The sequence below is a fragment of the Prionailurus bengalensis genome, chromosome D1 (genome assembly GCF_016509475.1).
Source record: "Prionailurus bengalensis isolate Pbe53 chromosome D1, Fcat_Pben_1.1_paternal_pri, whole genome shotgun sequence".
Taxonomy (NCBI): Eukaryota; Metazoa; Chordata; class Mammalia; order Carnivora; family Felidae; genus Prionailurus; species Prionailurus bengalensis.
The window spans coordinates 37,851,729-37,868,496 of record NC_057346.1 but is presented as its reverse complement, the minus strand read 5'-3'; the positions used below and the strand labels follow the sequence as shown (position 1 = coordinate 37,868,496).

The 16,768-nt window shown below is 41.7% G+C and overlaps 1 protein-coding gene and 1 non-coding gene across 3 annotated transcripts in view; both read right to left on the bottom strand.

Moving 5' to 3' along the window:
• The window catches only part of MAML2 (mastermind like transcriptional coactivator 2), a 347,482-nt gene that overhangs the window by 3,975 nt on the left and 326,739 nt on the right, over positions 1-16,768 (bottom strand). Inside the window, exons 3-4 of one of the 2 annotated variants that reach the window (XM_043579888.1) lie at positions 8,706-8,909; positions 3,474-3,585 (exon numbers count right to left, since the gene is read on the bottom strand). In XM_043579888.1, the coding sequence (XP_043435823.1) occupies positions 3,474-3,585; positions 8,706-8,909 (316 nt within the window). The remainder of the gene's footprint in view (positions 1-3,473; positions 3,586-8,705; positions 8,910-16,768) is intronic. The other variant, XM_043579889.1, reaches the window with a different exon arrangement.
• Positions 13,147-13,276, bottom strand: LOC122484600. Its single transcript, XR_006297656.1, has one exon. It is a non-coding gene; the product is annotated as a small nucleolar RNA SNORA11 (small nucleolar RNA).

Here is a 16,768-nt window from a genome sequence, read left to right as displayed (position 1 = left end):
TTGCAAGGGAAGTATCACTTAGGTCATCCCTTGGTCAAGAGTTTATATATTCTAGAAAAAAAGGCTACACTAAAATGGCTCTGGTTTTTAGATTTTACTTTATTCCTCTTCTGGAGCCTTTGAGAAGAGGTGATAGTCAATCTTTCTTTCATTTGGAATTGGCTTTACTCTGTTCTGAGACCAGACTACAACTCTGATTAACCATCTGTTATGAAATCCATGCCTCTGGTTACCTCAGGTCCAAATAAGAAAGTGTGGATGAATCCCATAGGTGGCTACTAGATTAATATTCCAAACCTGTGGCCTTGAAAATCATGTCCAGTTATCCATCTGCATTATCCCCACTCAAGAAGCTTCCATGAGTGGCTCCCAAGTGTCCAAAGGGTAAATTCCCATCTATTTAAACATCTGGAATTCAAGGTATTCCGTGCTTCGCTGATTATCTCCATGTGGAAAGCCCTCTGCTCCAGGAGGTATAGTTACTATTGCACTGTTATCCATGTACGTTGAGCTACCTTTGCTCATGCTATTTCCCCCTCCCATGATGCCCTTCTTAAGTTGCTGAGCCTTACTTTTTCTTCAAGGCTCAGGCCAAGGTCTAAGCTCCTTCATTAAGTTTTCCCGGATATTCTCGCCTGCTTTTTCCAGAAGGATTTGCTGTTTGAAGTTTTCACTCAGCACTTAGTTAGCCCTCGTCTTAGGAAATCCATAGAACCCCAAAGTAGAACCATCAATCATAGGCTGTCGAATAGTGAGCTTCCACATATCAGAGAGTGATTAGTCAACACATTAAAATCTTCCTGACTTGGGGAGGTTGAAGTCATCTTGGGAAAACATCTTGGGAAGCAAAACTGGTATGCCAAGAAGTTGGAAATAAGTGCCTTGTAGATGATAAGTTCCACGGGGAAAAACATTTGCACCTGTTTTTTTCACTGTCATATTCTCTAAGCCTAGTGGATGGCGCAAAGTCAGTATTCAGTTGGTATTGAATGAATGAGTTAATGAGAGATTGAAGTACATGTGTAACTTGGAGAAAGATACTCTTTTAAAGTACTCTCCCTGCAGAGATGCAGGGACACTCAGAGAATCAGAAATACTAATAAACAAGAATTAGACACATATACAAATCTCAGAACAGGAGTGTATGAAGAGAGCATGGCTGTAGTTGTAGCCCTAGGGTACCCTGACTGCTTGGGGATAGCTAGCATGGCACACGGCTGGATGGACTGAAGTCCTTGCTATTTGTTTTAAAATATGTCTCCACTAGACTACATACCCCTTGAAGGCAGGATCAGTCTCTTGTATCTCCTTGTATGTCCAGACTGAGCACAGAGCCCTGCACTGGTAGGGCAGTGAGAGTTTGATAAAGAGGGAGCACAGTCAGGTATGAGATGCTTGAACAGCAAAGAGTTCACAGACAGCTGATGAGGGTAAGCAACATCCGTTGGGTCTAAAGGTTTCATGAGAAGTGGAGTGACACTATGAAAGTGTTATGGAAAAAAATTTAAAGATTTTAAAAATCATTCCCTCTAGTGTTCTCTATTTTGAAAATATGCCCTGAGAAGATTTATGAGGAGGGCAATATTTTTAAAGTACCAGAATGGGGAGAATTTCCATAAAGATCACAAAATATCAATCACAGTTAATATTTAGAAGCTCCTAATACGTGGTTAAAATTGTTCCATGTGATTTTCATACATAACTTCTTATATTAACATCTGGGCAAGGTAATTCTTACTGTACTGAGATTAAAATAAAAAAATAAAAGAGTTTGTGTTGTGCTTGTTGTTTATTTCATTCTCAGAAGTCATGGGAAGTTCAATGCTCTAGAGCAATGGTTCTTAACCATTTAGGGGTCAGTAACTGGATGCTCAAGATCCCTCCCTTGGGAAAATGCCCTGTGAAAGTGATCTGCGGGTGCCTACCAAGTATCCAGCCTCCCTGTATCCCTTAGAAAAACAGACCCTTGATTTTTCAGCAATGTGCCCAGCTGAAAAGCCACATTTTCCAAATTTCCTTGGTGATGGAGGGATCCAGATGAATAAATTCTGACTAAAGGTAGAAGTTACTAGGTGAGAGCCCAAGAAGCCTATTTTAAAAAGAGAATCTGACTCATTTGGGAGGCCATTTTACCTTTTCCCTCCTTTTATCTTTCTTTTTGGAATATGGATCTGAAGGATGGCAGTGTAGTGGCCAAAAGGCCATCCTTAGGAGGGAAGCTACATGTTAAAGAAGGTGGAACAGAAAGACAAAAGAAACCTGGATCCCTGACAACATGGTACAGCCACCATGAAACCACCATCCTTGAGATTCTTTTATATGAATGGGAAAAGTCCAAACATGCATCTTGAGTTTTTCAGAATATTTCAAAGGGCTCCTAGCTTCCCCGTGACCACGGATAAGCCATTATCACTGAGAAGCCATGTTCCAAATGAACCTCCATCTTGTCTTTCAACTACCTTGAAGACAGAATCAAATAGAGAATCCAGTCTGGGGCCTGAGACAAAGTAATCTTAGAGAGTGGATTGCATATATCTCATTCCAAATTTTAGTGGTGAAAGACAGTCTGGTACATTTAAAGAGCTTAAATACATTAGTACAATATAGTTATTACCATGCATAACAGGACCAGAAAATATTTTTTAAAAACAGGAATATTCATGGCACCTCCTTTAGATAATCTTCTGCATGCCTTCCTGGATAGATGAAGGTAACAGGCAAAATAGAGAGAACTTGGAAAAATTGAGGACAAGCTTAATTTACATGAGAAAGTGCAGAGTTCTGGGTAGATGGGACTTGAATCCATTCTAAATAGGAGAAGGCAGGAACAGTCTGGGTTAGGTCTAGGAGAGGTTCTTTTAGAGTTTGGAGAGGGAGCAGAGAGATTTTAGTGGTAGTGCCCACCACTTATGTTACATGGAGCAAAATTAGGAAGTTTTACTTTGTATCCTAAATGCGGTCCACCTTTGTTGGGTTTTTTTTTTGTTTGTTTTGTTTTGTTTTTTTTGCGAGACTTCATGAATCCTCATTTGCTTTTCAATTATGTCTTGGTGGCAGGACTATTTGTTCCAGAGAGATGAGTCCAGAAACGGAGACAAGAAGATTGGACTTTACGCAAGTCCCAAGAGGGAGAAATGTCTGCTTCCCTTACATGATCTGGGTCCAGATATTTGCTGGGAGCAGAATGGTTGAACACAGCGGTTAGGAAATAGTTAAGCTCTTTTGAACTCTAAGGGGTAATCTGGAGGGCAGTGAACTAGGTGAGTGCAGGACGAGAATCGTCAAGAACTGATGGAAAGACAAAAAAAAATACCCAGTTTGGTCTTGATCTGAGAGTTAAATGGGATCTAATGAAGGATTCTAAGAAAGATGTTATATTTCAATATGAGGTGGGAAGAGGAGGAAACATCAAAATGGAACAAGTTTCTTTCTTCTGCAGTTAATGATTTTCACCGATTTTTAAGAACACTCACCAGAATACTGGGCAGTTGGCTGCATGCTGCCTGCGTTTCTTCTTTGGTCTTTATAATCTGGGGGTGGCCTTGTCAAATGTCTATTGATTTGATCCTGCGGAGAAATTTTCTCCTTGAAAACAAACACAAGTGAAAACATATTAAGTTGCATACTTACTTTCCCACTTGCAAACATTCACAGACTGTTGATTCAAAAAAGTAAGACTATAAGAACAATTTTGCCATCATAGCTGTGTATCACAGACCTTATTTAGTAGGTCTTAATTCAGAGACAAGTCTTCTCAGTTTCAATAAATTTCCTGCAGGGCAGTATAATTTCTACTTCTCCTTAACATTCACTGTGTGTTTTGAGTCTAGGAACTAATCTCATTTTCTTTATTTTGCAATTAGATTTCAGTGAAAACTAAATTCCTGTGCTTCTTGAGAGGGTGTTTCTGGTTTCATTTTGTAGCACGTCTGATATGCTATGGTACCTATTATTTAATTGTGGTCCCACAGGGTGTAGAAAGCCTATAGGAGTAGGATTGTCAGAGAAAATACAGGACACTTGGGAATCCTATATTTTTATTTGCTAAATCTGGAGATGCCGGGAGATAACTATCAGGTACTGGTAGGGACACTATAAGCACATTACCTCATTCCCCCCTCCCCCCCAAAAAAAACAACCCTTGAAGATAGGTGTGATTATTCCCACTTAATAAATGAAGAATGGAAGCTTCCATAGGTCATGTAACTTGACAAAGATCACAGAATGGGAGAACAGAAATCGGATCCTGGGTCAAAGACTCGGACTCTTTTCCTGCCACACAATACAATACTTGCTTCTCTGTTTCTCTGTGTCCCATTCTCTCAAAGCACAGAATTTTCCCAGGCCCCTTTCTTTTCTTCCCTCTGGAATCAGTCACCATTAGCTCTTAATGGTAGGTGAGTTTGGGAGCTAAAAGAGGAAGTAGGCACATTCTTTCTATATTATCAATGCCTTTAGCCAAAGACCGCCAGGAACACACCTACTGGGTTTATTTCTCATTGCGGTGAGGGAGAATGCACATCATGGGGGTCCAAGTGGTGTCTTCGTACTAGTATGTTAGAAAGAAGCTATTATAGGATTCCGGCTTTGCTTGGGTGATTTAGGGAGGGTCTAAGGAAGCAAGGATTTGTTCTAGATTGTAAGCTGTCAGAAAGGGAGGTTGATTCCATCATTGAGTAAAGAAGTGGCCATCACTCATTTAGCAAAAGGTAGGTTGGTATTTTTGTGGGTTTCTCAATGGCCTTGTGTCTATAGTAAGACAAAGTTATGAAGTGGCCTATTTTGTCTCGTTTTATCGTGGTCTCAGAATAACCCCATCTAAGGTCAGTTTTCTATAAGATTGTTTATGTCTTTAATGGCCTGGCTGTGAGTGTCATGTCAGTTCTTTTCTTTCTCAGCATGGATCAGGAAGTTTTTAGAATTGCTTTACTGCAACTTTGTGTGAACCCCAAAGCAACTTCCATTTTCAAAGATAAGCACAACCAGCATAGGTAGACAGAACAATATCATTATAGAAAAGTCAATAAATAGAAAAGAAAACCTTGTAAAGGTAGACAAATTAGATGGAAGCCAAATGTGAGCTGGCTAACTTAGATCCCACTTAACCATGTATTTGTCAGTTTCCCATCAAATTCCAAACCTTCCAAGTAGAACAAATCTACTATAAAGGAAAAAAATAGCCTTAAAACAACAACAAATTAAGTTCAAATTCTTGTTTCTAAGAAAAAAACTTGAAAGACTCACAGGGTTTTTGGGCATCAAGTAATTCGTATAAAACACAATTTTGATGAGCTAAGTGTAAATGAATCAGAAACATATGGATTACATTGCTTTTAAATATGGGCTTACAAATTAAGGGAAAAAGTGGTTGGTGAAACTCTTTATGGTTTTTCCCAAACCCTAAATGTTTAAGAAACAGCTTGAGATGTTCCATGAACCCAAATGTGGTGATGTTCAACCATTCTTGTTATAAACTATTGTGCAAGCTGACAGTTTTGATTTTTTTGCCAAGCATGAGACTTTCTGAATTCTTCTCTTTTTCAAAAGCATCTATCATTTGTTTTCTTATGGAATTAGGTGTTTCTGCTGTTTAAGTTGAAGAAAAAGGATTTGCACATTCACGCACATGTTTGCATGTGTGTGTGTGAAAGAGAGAAAGAGAGAGAGAGAGAGGGAAAGAATCAGGCTCTCGGTTCCCCATGAAAGACTAGATCTCAAATCTGGACTTATTTTTATGTGTATTCAACCTACTTACTGACTTTTTTTTGCACGGGAGCAATTAGGTTGTTCAAAGGGTTAACAATACATCTCTGGAAGCTTTAATTACTTAAACTACTTGTTCACAAATGAGTTAGACTTAATGGCCTTGTGTATGGACTATCATGGAACTGCCATTTTGTCTGTCACTTCCTGCTGAGGAGTAGCAAAGACCAGCCTCCAGAACAGAATGCAGACTGTTCCCATGCCCATTCCGTGCAAAAGGAGCACGTTCCCATTCTGTGTAAGTGTAAACTCACAGGTCATCCCCGAGATTACTTCTGTGCAACATGAAATGTAACTTATCCACTCATATCTCATGGACATGGACCCTATAACTCAACCCAATAACTTGGACCTAAAAACCTACCAAAGAAATAAATGCTGTTGCACTCATCTGTCCTGCTTTGGTACTGTCATCTCAAAAATGTGAAATGCAGATAATGCTATGACCTCCCTCGTACTCTGGTTATAAGGATTAATCCTCTACTTCTGTAAAAGCTCAGCATGGCGCCTGGCACACAGTAGGTACACAAACTGCACTGGTTATTGTGATGCCTATTGTGTTAAGTACTACTCATCTTTCCTCTTTGTTCTTCTTCATTGGTGGGAGAATAATGGAGAGTAAGGATAACACACATTCATGAGAAAATGTCTCAATTTAGGCGCCTTTCTGGCCTTGCCAACTGACGGGAAATGACTACAAAGCATATGCTAATGAAAAGCGGTATCAAAGACTATTTCTTCCTGGATATGCTAAAAAGCACAGGCACCGTCAATGGCATCCAAACAAAGAGAAATGTGAAAGGTTTATAAAAACCACAAAACCATCAGCTCATTGTCATTCATCTCTCACAGTTTATGCCGATGCCTTTTGCACCTGCCCCAGTGGTGATTCAACTGGAGTCCAATGAGAGGTAGGCCAGTGCCAGGACAAGACCCTCATGGTGTGTTCCCTTGCCTTTTAATCAGAGCTGAAAATCCAGAAATTCAAACTCTGCATGTTGTAATTCAACACATTACTAGTACTGGTGGGAATAATGAAAAGTGTGCCCAGCGCGTCAGTCTTAGATTGTATGTTTTTCTCTTCCATAGCCCTTGTTTTCAAGCTATGTAGTTGATGAAGATCAAAAAAGGGAGAGAGTACATGGGACAGGTAGAGTTTTGAAAACTTCTAGAAGATTTATAGAATAAATTAGTTGTGTCACTTTGTGATCCAGTCAGTGTCACCCCTTCATCTTATACCTTAGGGCAATACTCAGGGTCACCTGTAAACTTAGTGCTCACTATTCCTTACTCATTCCTCACTACTTCTCACATGCTCTGGACTCCAGACTTTTTCCATTTGTCATTCCTTAAAAATAATAAATGATTATGTGATTATTCATACTTTTCATTATGTGTTAAATATTTCATAATACAATCTTACAATCTCAAAGCCACCAACAAATATACACTGAGGCTGTACCTTTTGGTATCTGGCCCAAGTTCATGTTGGAATGGCGGACGCTACCTACTGTATTCATCAGAATTCTATAGTCCTTCAAAGTCAAAGTCAAAGTCAAATTTTGCATCTTCTCAGAGACTTGCTTTAATCTCTCCTGGCTGGATTTTACCTTTCTTCCATTACATTTTCCCTTACCCTGTTTATATTTTATTGTAAATCTGAGTCTAGTGCTCCTTTGTTTAAAGTTCTCTCCATTGCTTTTCAGACAGTGTAAATTCTGATGTATCAAGCTCTATCCTCTGGCCTCTCCTCTCTGGCCTCCTTGACTATTACTTGCTAATCCTTGTGCATATTCTATGCCTTACATCGAATGTGATATGTAGTATACATTATTGTATCTGAGTCTTTGAATATGCTGATTCTTCTGTCTTGAATATCCTCCTTCTCCTTCCCCCATCTCCTATGTCAGCTTCAGATCTTCAGTAGACATATTTCCTCTCTGATGTACTTCCCACATCATAGCATTTAATCACATGCCCTACAATTGCCTATTTATTTGACATCCTGTGGGCTCTGAGCTCCTTAAGGACAAAGACAGGGTCTGTCTTGTTTATAGCTGTTTTCTGACTGAAATTTAGTTAATATTTACTGAATGAATTATAGTGCTTATCACGCCCTAGATTTCTGACTTTTACTACAAAGCTTCTTGAGCATAAATATTTTTTATTTGGTTTTTCACATTTTTGTAGACCTTGGCTCTATTAACCTGGAGATGGTTAACTTTGCCCCCTTTTTTTTTTTTCCCTTCATTTAGCCAAATCGTTTGAAGGGAGAGAATGAAGCTTGGAGACGGGGCTTGTTGTTCGGAGGTGGGAAAGGTTTGAACCAGTGCCCGAATGTATGTCTGAGGATACGAAGGGACAGCAGATAAATAGTGAAGCAGGGTTAAAGCTTGGGCGATGCTTGGGAAATAACCACCTGCCCTTTCTTTAAGGCCACTTAGATATGGTGGGAGTTGGGAATATATCTTCCATTCTGAGATGCTTTATGTTGGAAGCCAAATCTTAAGGTCTGAAACTCCATGCTGGCTTTCACAACTGTTTTTGAAACACTTCTATCTCTAAAATCAGTTGGGATTCGAGCTGATTCAAGTTCTGTCCACTACTTCTGCCCCTCAGGGCAGTAGCACAAGAATGATTCCTTTTGCCTCATTCAAATACCCATGGTGGTAGTTCTTAACATTCCTGGGCTGGGCAGGGCTAGTGAGGTGGGGTGCCCTGCGTTTCAACTGTCCAGCAGCTGGTAAATCAAGTTTTGTTTTGTTTTTTTCCCCATAGCACTTTAACTTCTGTATAGAATTAGCCTCTCTTATAGTCAGGACACCCTTGTTGCTATCACCAAAGTAGGCACAGAGAAAAGGGCAGTAAATAGAAATGGGCAACAACGAATTCCCTGTTAGGCCCATAGGTACGTGCAGGAAGAAATTAGGAGAAAGTTTTACCGCATCAACCAGCATCTGCTGCTGGAGGAGAAGTTGCTGTTTCTGCTCCATGATCTGCCTCTGTAGAGTCTGTTTCTTTCCCATCAATTGCTGATTCAACAGTGATTGCTGGGAGTTCATGTAACCACTTCCGGTGTTTGGATTTGAGCAGGGGTTGGGACTTGGACTGGGGCCTATGCTCTGGCCTACCACAGAGTGTTGATCCTAAAGAAGAGAAGGGGGGTGGGGGAAGCTACTGTGAATTAGAAGAAACAAAAATGTAGCACAAAGATCATAAGCTTAGATTCCAAACATTTTTCATCTTGTTAAGATCAAACATGGTTAAATGGGTTGGGGATCAGAGAATTGCTTTCTAAATGCAAGAGAAATAAATGCATATTACGGCAACCAAAGCAGCAGGGTTAATGACATTAGGGCACTGGAAAAGCTCCCATACGACTCTAATGGTGGACGCTCCACATTCCAGAAGGCGTTTATGGAACCTCAAAGAAAACTACCATAAAAACATATGGCAAACCTCTCAATTGCTCAGGAACAAACACATCATAAAGTAACAAGTTCTTCCTTTTCCTTAAAGTTAGCACATATCATTGCTGATCCTGCAACGAAAATTATGTTTCAATTCATAGGTTCAAAACTTGAATAAACCATTTTGGTCAAAGGGGCCCCACTCTTTGTGACAAGGCAGGAAGACCTGTGAGTTTCTGTTTTACAAACACTCCGAAGAGCGTAGAAGGGACCTGCCCTTACAGAGACTTGTTAATTTTGCTCCCTGGTAAGTAAGCCAGGAATTTCAGTGTATCAGTCAGTAAAAGAACACCCAACCAGCCAACAATGAGAAAGTATTAATTAAAAATTCAACACTGTATATTAGTAATATTGGGTATTGGTGAACTGCCATTCTAACTCAAGGTCTCTACCAATCTTTAGGCACTGACAAAGTCAGGGCCTTGCAGGGCAGAGAGCTAAACCTGGTCAAATGTTTTCATGAACTCCCGATGATGTGTTCAGGCTGAGCTGTATACTGGTGGAGTTACAAGGACTCTTCCCACCTTGAAGAATGTGTCCAAGTAAGGAGGAAATTACATGCTTACATGTAAAAATACAAGAAAGCACAGAATCGAGTCTTAGATATGACACAAGAACTAAGTCAAAGGTCCTCACACTTTGATGGTATTCACTGGGGAAACAGATGCTCTGGCCTTTCTCCAGAAACTGTGAGGCTACAAATCAGGTACCTGGCCAGGTAATTCTAATACTCGTTGATCCAGGAAATGCTCTTTGAGGAACAGTGGATTATGAGAGCAATAAAACCCAACGTTCATTCTCCAACTGGGCTGTGGGAAGTTACGAGAGATTGAAAAGATAAAGCAACTCTCGTGATGCCTGATGAGTAGTCCACACACTCCATTTGTGGAAAGTGTCTTCCCTTTTACCTCCCTCTTTTTCTTTAGTTATCTACTGAATTAAAAACAAAAACAAAAGCCACCAGCCCACAGCCTGGGGATGTAGAGAACTTGGCCTCTCTTTAGTAATCCCTGGGGCTACAGAGCTTGCCCACCTGTTCAAAAGCAAAGCGATACGAAATAATCTTAGAGATGACCATGCACTGAGCCTTATTATAAGCCAGGCACTGTGCTGAGTGTGCTACGTGATTTATCTCATTGAATCCTCCCAAGGAAACAATGAGCAAGAGCTAGGTTTATCGTCCCAGTTCTGCAGATGAGAAACCTGAGCTCAGAGATCACACAGCTTCGAGTAGTTGAGGAAGATTTGAAGCCAGGTGTGTCTGAGTCCGGAACTCTCTTTCTCAGTCACTATACCAATTGTCTTTCAGCTAAGATGAGCAGTGTTGAAGAAGAAGGTGCTTATACTTCAAAACTTTGCAAACCCACCTGTCCATGTAGCAAGTGTTTATTGAACACCCCCTGCACCCTCAATCAGGCACGTGGAAGGCAGTGTGTTGGACAGAAGGGCAGGGCTGTCGGGTCTGGGAGAGGGGCAGTCGTTCTCACCAGTTAACTAAAAATAAGGGGAGCCATCTCGGAGGTAGGCACATCCTCTGTGCAAAAAACCATCCTCTAACACGTCTGCACACAATGCCCAGTCCTCTCAAAGTTAAACCCCTCTTGGCTCTTGGGGGAAAAAGTTCAACCCACATGTCCTACAAGCCACTAGGGATGTGGGTCTGGAGACTAGTGCAGAGGGTCATTACCACAATGCTAGTAGATGAAGATCTGTGGGTTGAGGGCTCTCGGAGGGCAGGTGGAAAAGGAAGTATCTGGAGGACTGAGTGTTGAATCGTTGGCCCACCCACACTACTGAGAGGGAAGCAGAGCCCGCGACAGGGAGAAAAAGGTGGGGTCAGAGAAAGATGACCAGAAGTGATGCCAGAGGAAATCAGGGTGAGAGAGAATATAGTGGAGACAGTGGTTGGCCCTCCACTCTCCACTGTCAACCAGAATCGAAATCATCTGCTCTTTTCGATAATAATGTGAAGTTTAGTGCAAGCTTTTGGGCTTAAAAAAAAAACACCCGGTTGACAAACATGCATAGAAAAATTCAATGCATTTTTCTTCTCAGCCTTCTTTGCATGGCCACACAGTGCTCCAGATCATGAGCTCCGCAGATGAGCCTACTGCAATTCATTTCCCTGTTCTGGCACTTATTAGCTGTGTGATCTGGGAGAAGTTAATTTGCCTCCACTAGCCTCAATTTCCTTGTCTGGAAAGTGGGCACAATAACAGTGCCCACTTCCTAGGGTCCCTGTGAGAATTAGAGGAAATAATACAAGGCCAATAATACCGAGCACAGAGTCAGCACTTCATAAGCAGCAGCTGCTTATAATTGTTTGCATTATTTCAACACACGGGAGCAGTCATCTTGTTTGTTTGTTTGTTTGTTGTGAAGCAAGGAAGTCAGGCCTTGCAGATTGCAGGAAGTTGTTCTGCATCGACCCTTCCAGAAATGCAGAGGTCATCTACGTCGTCGAGATGGAGCTACGGACAGACTCAGGGAACGACTTTTATCCTTCTACCTGGTGATGTCAGAAGAGGAACCGAGTGCTATTCTCCGATGGAAGGTCTTTTGGAGGGTGCTTCCTTCATCTGGGTTAGGGCCTTGGCCCGGGGCCCTGACACTTGGCTTTTCTCCGTGCTGGTTTTTATTTCTTACCATCCAATTATTTATTAATAGTGCAGCCAATATACATGCATTAAGTACCGTGCCTTCATTTCTTCCATCATAAATTAGAAGTAATGACACTAACGGCAGAAAATGAAACCAGACGAAATTAGAACAGTCCGAGGCACTTAGGAGGTACTTTATTAAATTTAGTGATTAGTACTTTTCTTATTTACTTACTTATTGTTTTGTATAGGCCAGAGATGTTTTAGACACAATTATCTTTGTGATGGAGCTTGTGCCGTAAGCGTACTTGGATTGCGGATGGAGTGTGTTTAGCTCCCATCTTGGTTTAGTTTAGTTTAGCTTTTTTTTTTTTTTCATTTTGCAACTTGAACACTGATACCCAAAACATGAGAACGCGACAAAAGCACACGACAAAAGCAGGAAGGGCAAAGACAGCTTCGCCTCGCATGCCATCTTGGATGGGCAGGGAGAAGCTGCCTAGAGAGCTGTGTTAAGAGGGGCTCTGTGGAGGCGCTCTGGCCTGGTGAGCTGTTCTGCCGCGGATCGTCAGCATTGTGGGATCCGGCAGAAGTTGGCACTCACTCTCGCAGCATTTCTGGTCTGGATGGTGGAGCTGGTGCTGTCCCCATCATTGGTGCCACTCACTGTTGACGCCAACTCTCCAAGTGCCTCCCCTGTTGGCACGGGTGCTATTCAGAAGGCACTGCTTGGATCTGGCTCAGGGATCAGCAAAACCTCGCTCCTTGTCCCAGGTCAGGGGCTCCCCCTGTATGTCGTCCTGGCTCCACCTTCCGATCAGAGCCTCCTCCCTGATGCTCTCTGGGTGCTCCTCTGGGCCCTGGCAGGCTCCTCGGCCATATCCACACCCATCGTCGTGAACCTGTCATCCACGGCCTTCGAGAACCTTCTGTTCCTGGGGGTCTTGGTTCTGGTTCTGGGTGATGAGTCTCTGCACCCTCATCTTGCTGGTCTCGTGGTGCGCTCTCAGGCCGCAGAGGAGTTCATCCTCCAGTTCATCCATCCAGCTCCAAGGCTGCTATTGGGAGCCTTGTGTTTCAGGTACCTCCGTGCAAGAGTAAGGTAAACGTTTGCCGACCTGGGGCTGCACCAGCGGTTCCCAGGGGGCCCCTTCCTAGCCCTGATGCTGCAGCTCGGGTCCTGTGGGAGGGTTGCCCTCCAGCCCCTGACTACTCTCATGCTCACTCTCAGAGTTTCTGCCTCCGGGATTGAGGCCTACAAAGCCTTAGGCTGCCAGTCCTGCCCAGAGCCACATGGAGGTGCAGGGTGGGACACGTGTAGGGTATCTGTTCATAGGAAGGCCACACATTTTGTGCCCCTTGTCATAATGAACCCAGATTGCTGTTGGGTGTGTTATAAACAGCGGAGCCATTTCTGCAGGCCCCCTGCTCTGAGCACACCCATCATATTTGAAACATAAATTGGCCCTTGCGCTTCTCCATGGCCCACAGTCCCCACTATTTCTTATTTTATTGTATCTGCCCATTTTCCTCATTTTTGAATTTTTTTTTTTAATGTTTATTTATTTTTGAGAGAGAGAGACAGACAAAGTGCAAGCAGGGGAGCAGCAGAGAGAGAGGGAGACACAGAATCCAAAGCAGGCTCCAGGCTCCGAGCTGTCAGCACAGAGCCTGATGTGGGGCTCAAACTCACGAGCCATGAGATCATGACCTGAGCCGAAGTTGGATGCTCAACCGACTGAGCCACCCAGGCACCCCCCATTTTCCCCATTTCTATTACTTGCCTGGCTCATGTAGGCATTTGAGATTCAGATCTCTGGCTTATAGTTTATCTGGGAATCTAAGGTGCACACACTACGTACCCCATGAACCTCAAATTTCCTACAGCCATCAGGTGTATGACTTCCATCAGGAGGTATGATACCCACGAGTGCTTCAAGATTAAATTCCAGACCTTCCAGTGCCTAGTCTAGTCACCTATGCAGCCATCCGTCCATGAGGGAATCTGATACATTTTACTGACTACCTCCTGTATGCTAGGCAGTTTTCTATTTTCTAGACATTAAAAAATTATTTAGAAATGGGACAAATGCAGAGAAAGAGGTGGGCAGAGTGCTTAGCGTTGGCAAAATTAGCGAACTTCAAAATAAGTTCCAGTGAAATCTGGAAAACTAGCCCCTTCTAAGATTCAGAAAAGATCTGCATACCAAGAAAATGTAACTATGTTCCTTTCTCTAATCAAACAGATGGACTGTGCTAAATTTAGTTTCATTCCTTTACAATACCAAAGGATATAAAAATAAGAGATAAGCTCTCTTTTGGAATTTTGTAAAAGATTTTGAAGCCTCATAGCTTCTGGCCTACAGGCTTTACCATGTACTCTACCCTACACATTCCTTCAGTTCATGATTGAAGTAATATTTGGCTGCTGCTACATTCTTTTGCCCTTATGTTAGCGAGGAAACACGAAACACCTCCTTACACAGGCTTGCTGTCATTGCCAAGATGTTGTGCAAACTTTAGTACATATAATATTTTGAAAGAAAAATATGCTCTGATGCGTCGGCTTTGATTTCCAGATTCGGCCTCGCTCTTTGCCTTACATTCATTCCCGTAGAACTTGGCCTAATAGAAATCAATCTGTTTCCATCTCAACACTCATTTTATCCTTAAGAGCTTGTGAACTTGTGAAGGCCATGGTAAAAATGGCACACCCTCAGCCTATCGATGAAAAGTGTGTGTGTGTGCGCGCGCGCGCGTGCGCCCGCGCACGTGCGTGTGATTGTGAATGAATTAGGCCACTTCCATTGATGTCATCTTTTATATGACAGAAAACCCAGTTTCCTAGAGAAACTGGTGTTCAAGGTTGATTTAGCAGCAAACAATAGCCACGTGATTGGTTCAAATCCTGAATTTGAATGATCTTTCATTTTGTGTCTGTGTGTTTTCTGTTTCTAGGTTAGTATTTGATGCTGACAAATTAGGCTTCTGATCCTATCCTTCTGGGATTTAATATACATGTACATTGAATATGCACTTAAAGTTTTTCACATCTGTGTGTGTGTGTGTGTGTGTGTGTGTGTGTGTGTGTGTTTAAGAGTTTAAAGCCCTGGGGGCGCCTGGGTGGCGCAGTCGGTTGAGCGTCCGACTTCAGCCAGGTCACGATCTCACGGTCCATGAGTTCAAGCCCCGCGTCAGGCTCTGGGCTGATGGCTCAGAGCCTGGAGCCTGTTTCCGATTCTGTGTCTCCCTCTCTCTCTGCCTCTCCCCCGTTCATGCTCTGTCTCTCTCTGTCCCAAAAATAAATAAACGTTGAAAAAAAAATTAAAAAAAAAAGAGTTTAAAGTCCTGTTATAGAATTAGTTAAGCCACTGAATTAGAGTCTTGAGATATGGTTAAAGCTTCTTGATTCTTCTTTTCATCTAGCATAGGACTGCCAGGCCAATAAAAGCATATCCGTATTCTTTTAATAAAGTTCTCCCAATAATTAATCTATATCTTTAGAATTGTTATCTTCATTCTTCAATGATTCATTTATTCAGCAATTATTTGTTCAGCATCTACTATGTATCATGCATTCTGCTATGCCTTGGAGATCAAAGTCCATGTAGCCTACTTGAAAAACCTTGCAGCTCGTCTATACTTTCAAGCTGGACTACTGATGGAAAATTTACCTTCCAGAATGGTCTCAAGGATGTTAGAAAACCATTGGTAAATCAGGTGTGTGATGATGAAACCAGTTTGTCATGCCAAAGGCAATCCAAACATATGAAATTGATTTACATTCATAGGAAGCTGGAAGCATGTTTTAATGGGAAAATATGGTACAAGAATGCTTTCCCAAATGTGTTACTTTGTTGACTTAGTATCATGTCCATGAATTACTACAGGAAGCACTAACTCAACAAGGAGGTAAACTATGTCTACAAGACCTGGTAGAAAATTAAGGAGATACTTGAACTGTTGTAAATGGGCACCCCTTTCCTTAAGGGACAAATGACTTGTTCTTCCTGCTATTAACTCTATTTCTCTCAAAGCTAGGTTGAGGTCCTTTTGAAAAAATGTCCAAATTAAAGAAATTAGAAATAAATTCCACTTTTCTATCCATAACAGCTCTTTCACCATAACCTCTTCTTTAATATTTCAGGGATAAAAATGTAAAGACACTGTATGAAACCAATCTTGTAAATCTTAGTAACCAACATCAAGAGGATAGGCATGGCCACTGGGTCTTACTTTGATAAAATGTCTTTGTAAGTCATGCTTAACACGTGAGAGATCTTTCTAAAAGATGTTAATAAAAATGCTGTGATTACCTCTTTCTTTCATTTAATACAATGCAAAGTCTCTGTCAAGCAGGATTGATTTCAGCAAAAGGTAGAACAGTGTCCACCTAGACACATCCTAAAGCAGCAAACAAAAATATCCCTGGTTTCATTGAAATATGTTGAAATACTAAGACTCATTGAATTCAGCCATTTTTACTGTTATGCGCTGAACAGTGCGACATGGTAAGTTTCACAAAGCAAGCAAAGTTACCAGGCAGGTATTGTTCTCTTAATATTAAAAGGAAAAAAAAAACACTAAAAAATATTTGTCTTCTTCTGGGCATCTGGGTAAAATGGCTCTCTGTTTTTCTGAACTTATTTTGGAAGGGGACATATAATGATTTTTTTCCCCCCACAAAAATGAAGTAATGTAAGTTACTTGGGATCCATGAGAGTATTTTGGCGTGGGATGACTGCCCTTTCTTTTTCTTGGCTTCCAGAGCTAGGCATCTGCAATTTGCAAAACAAATTCAAGATAAAGTACCCAGCTGGGCAAGTTTGTACAGTAGATCTCATAAACGGGTTTGCTATTCAATCAATCTTTCTCCCCACCCCCCTTCTCTCTTGCCCTCTTCTTTCCCTGTCTCAATGAACTAACTGCTCAACT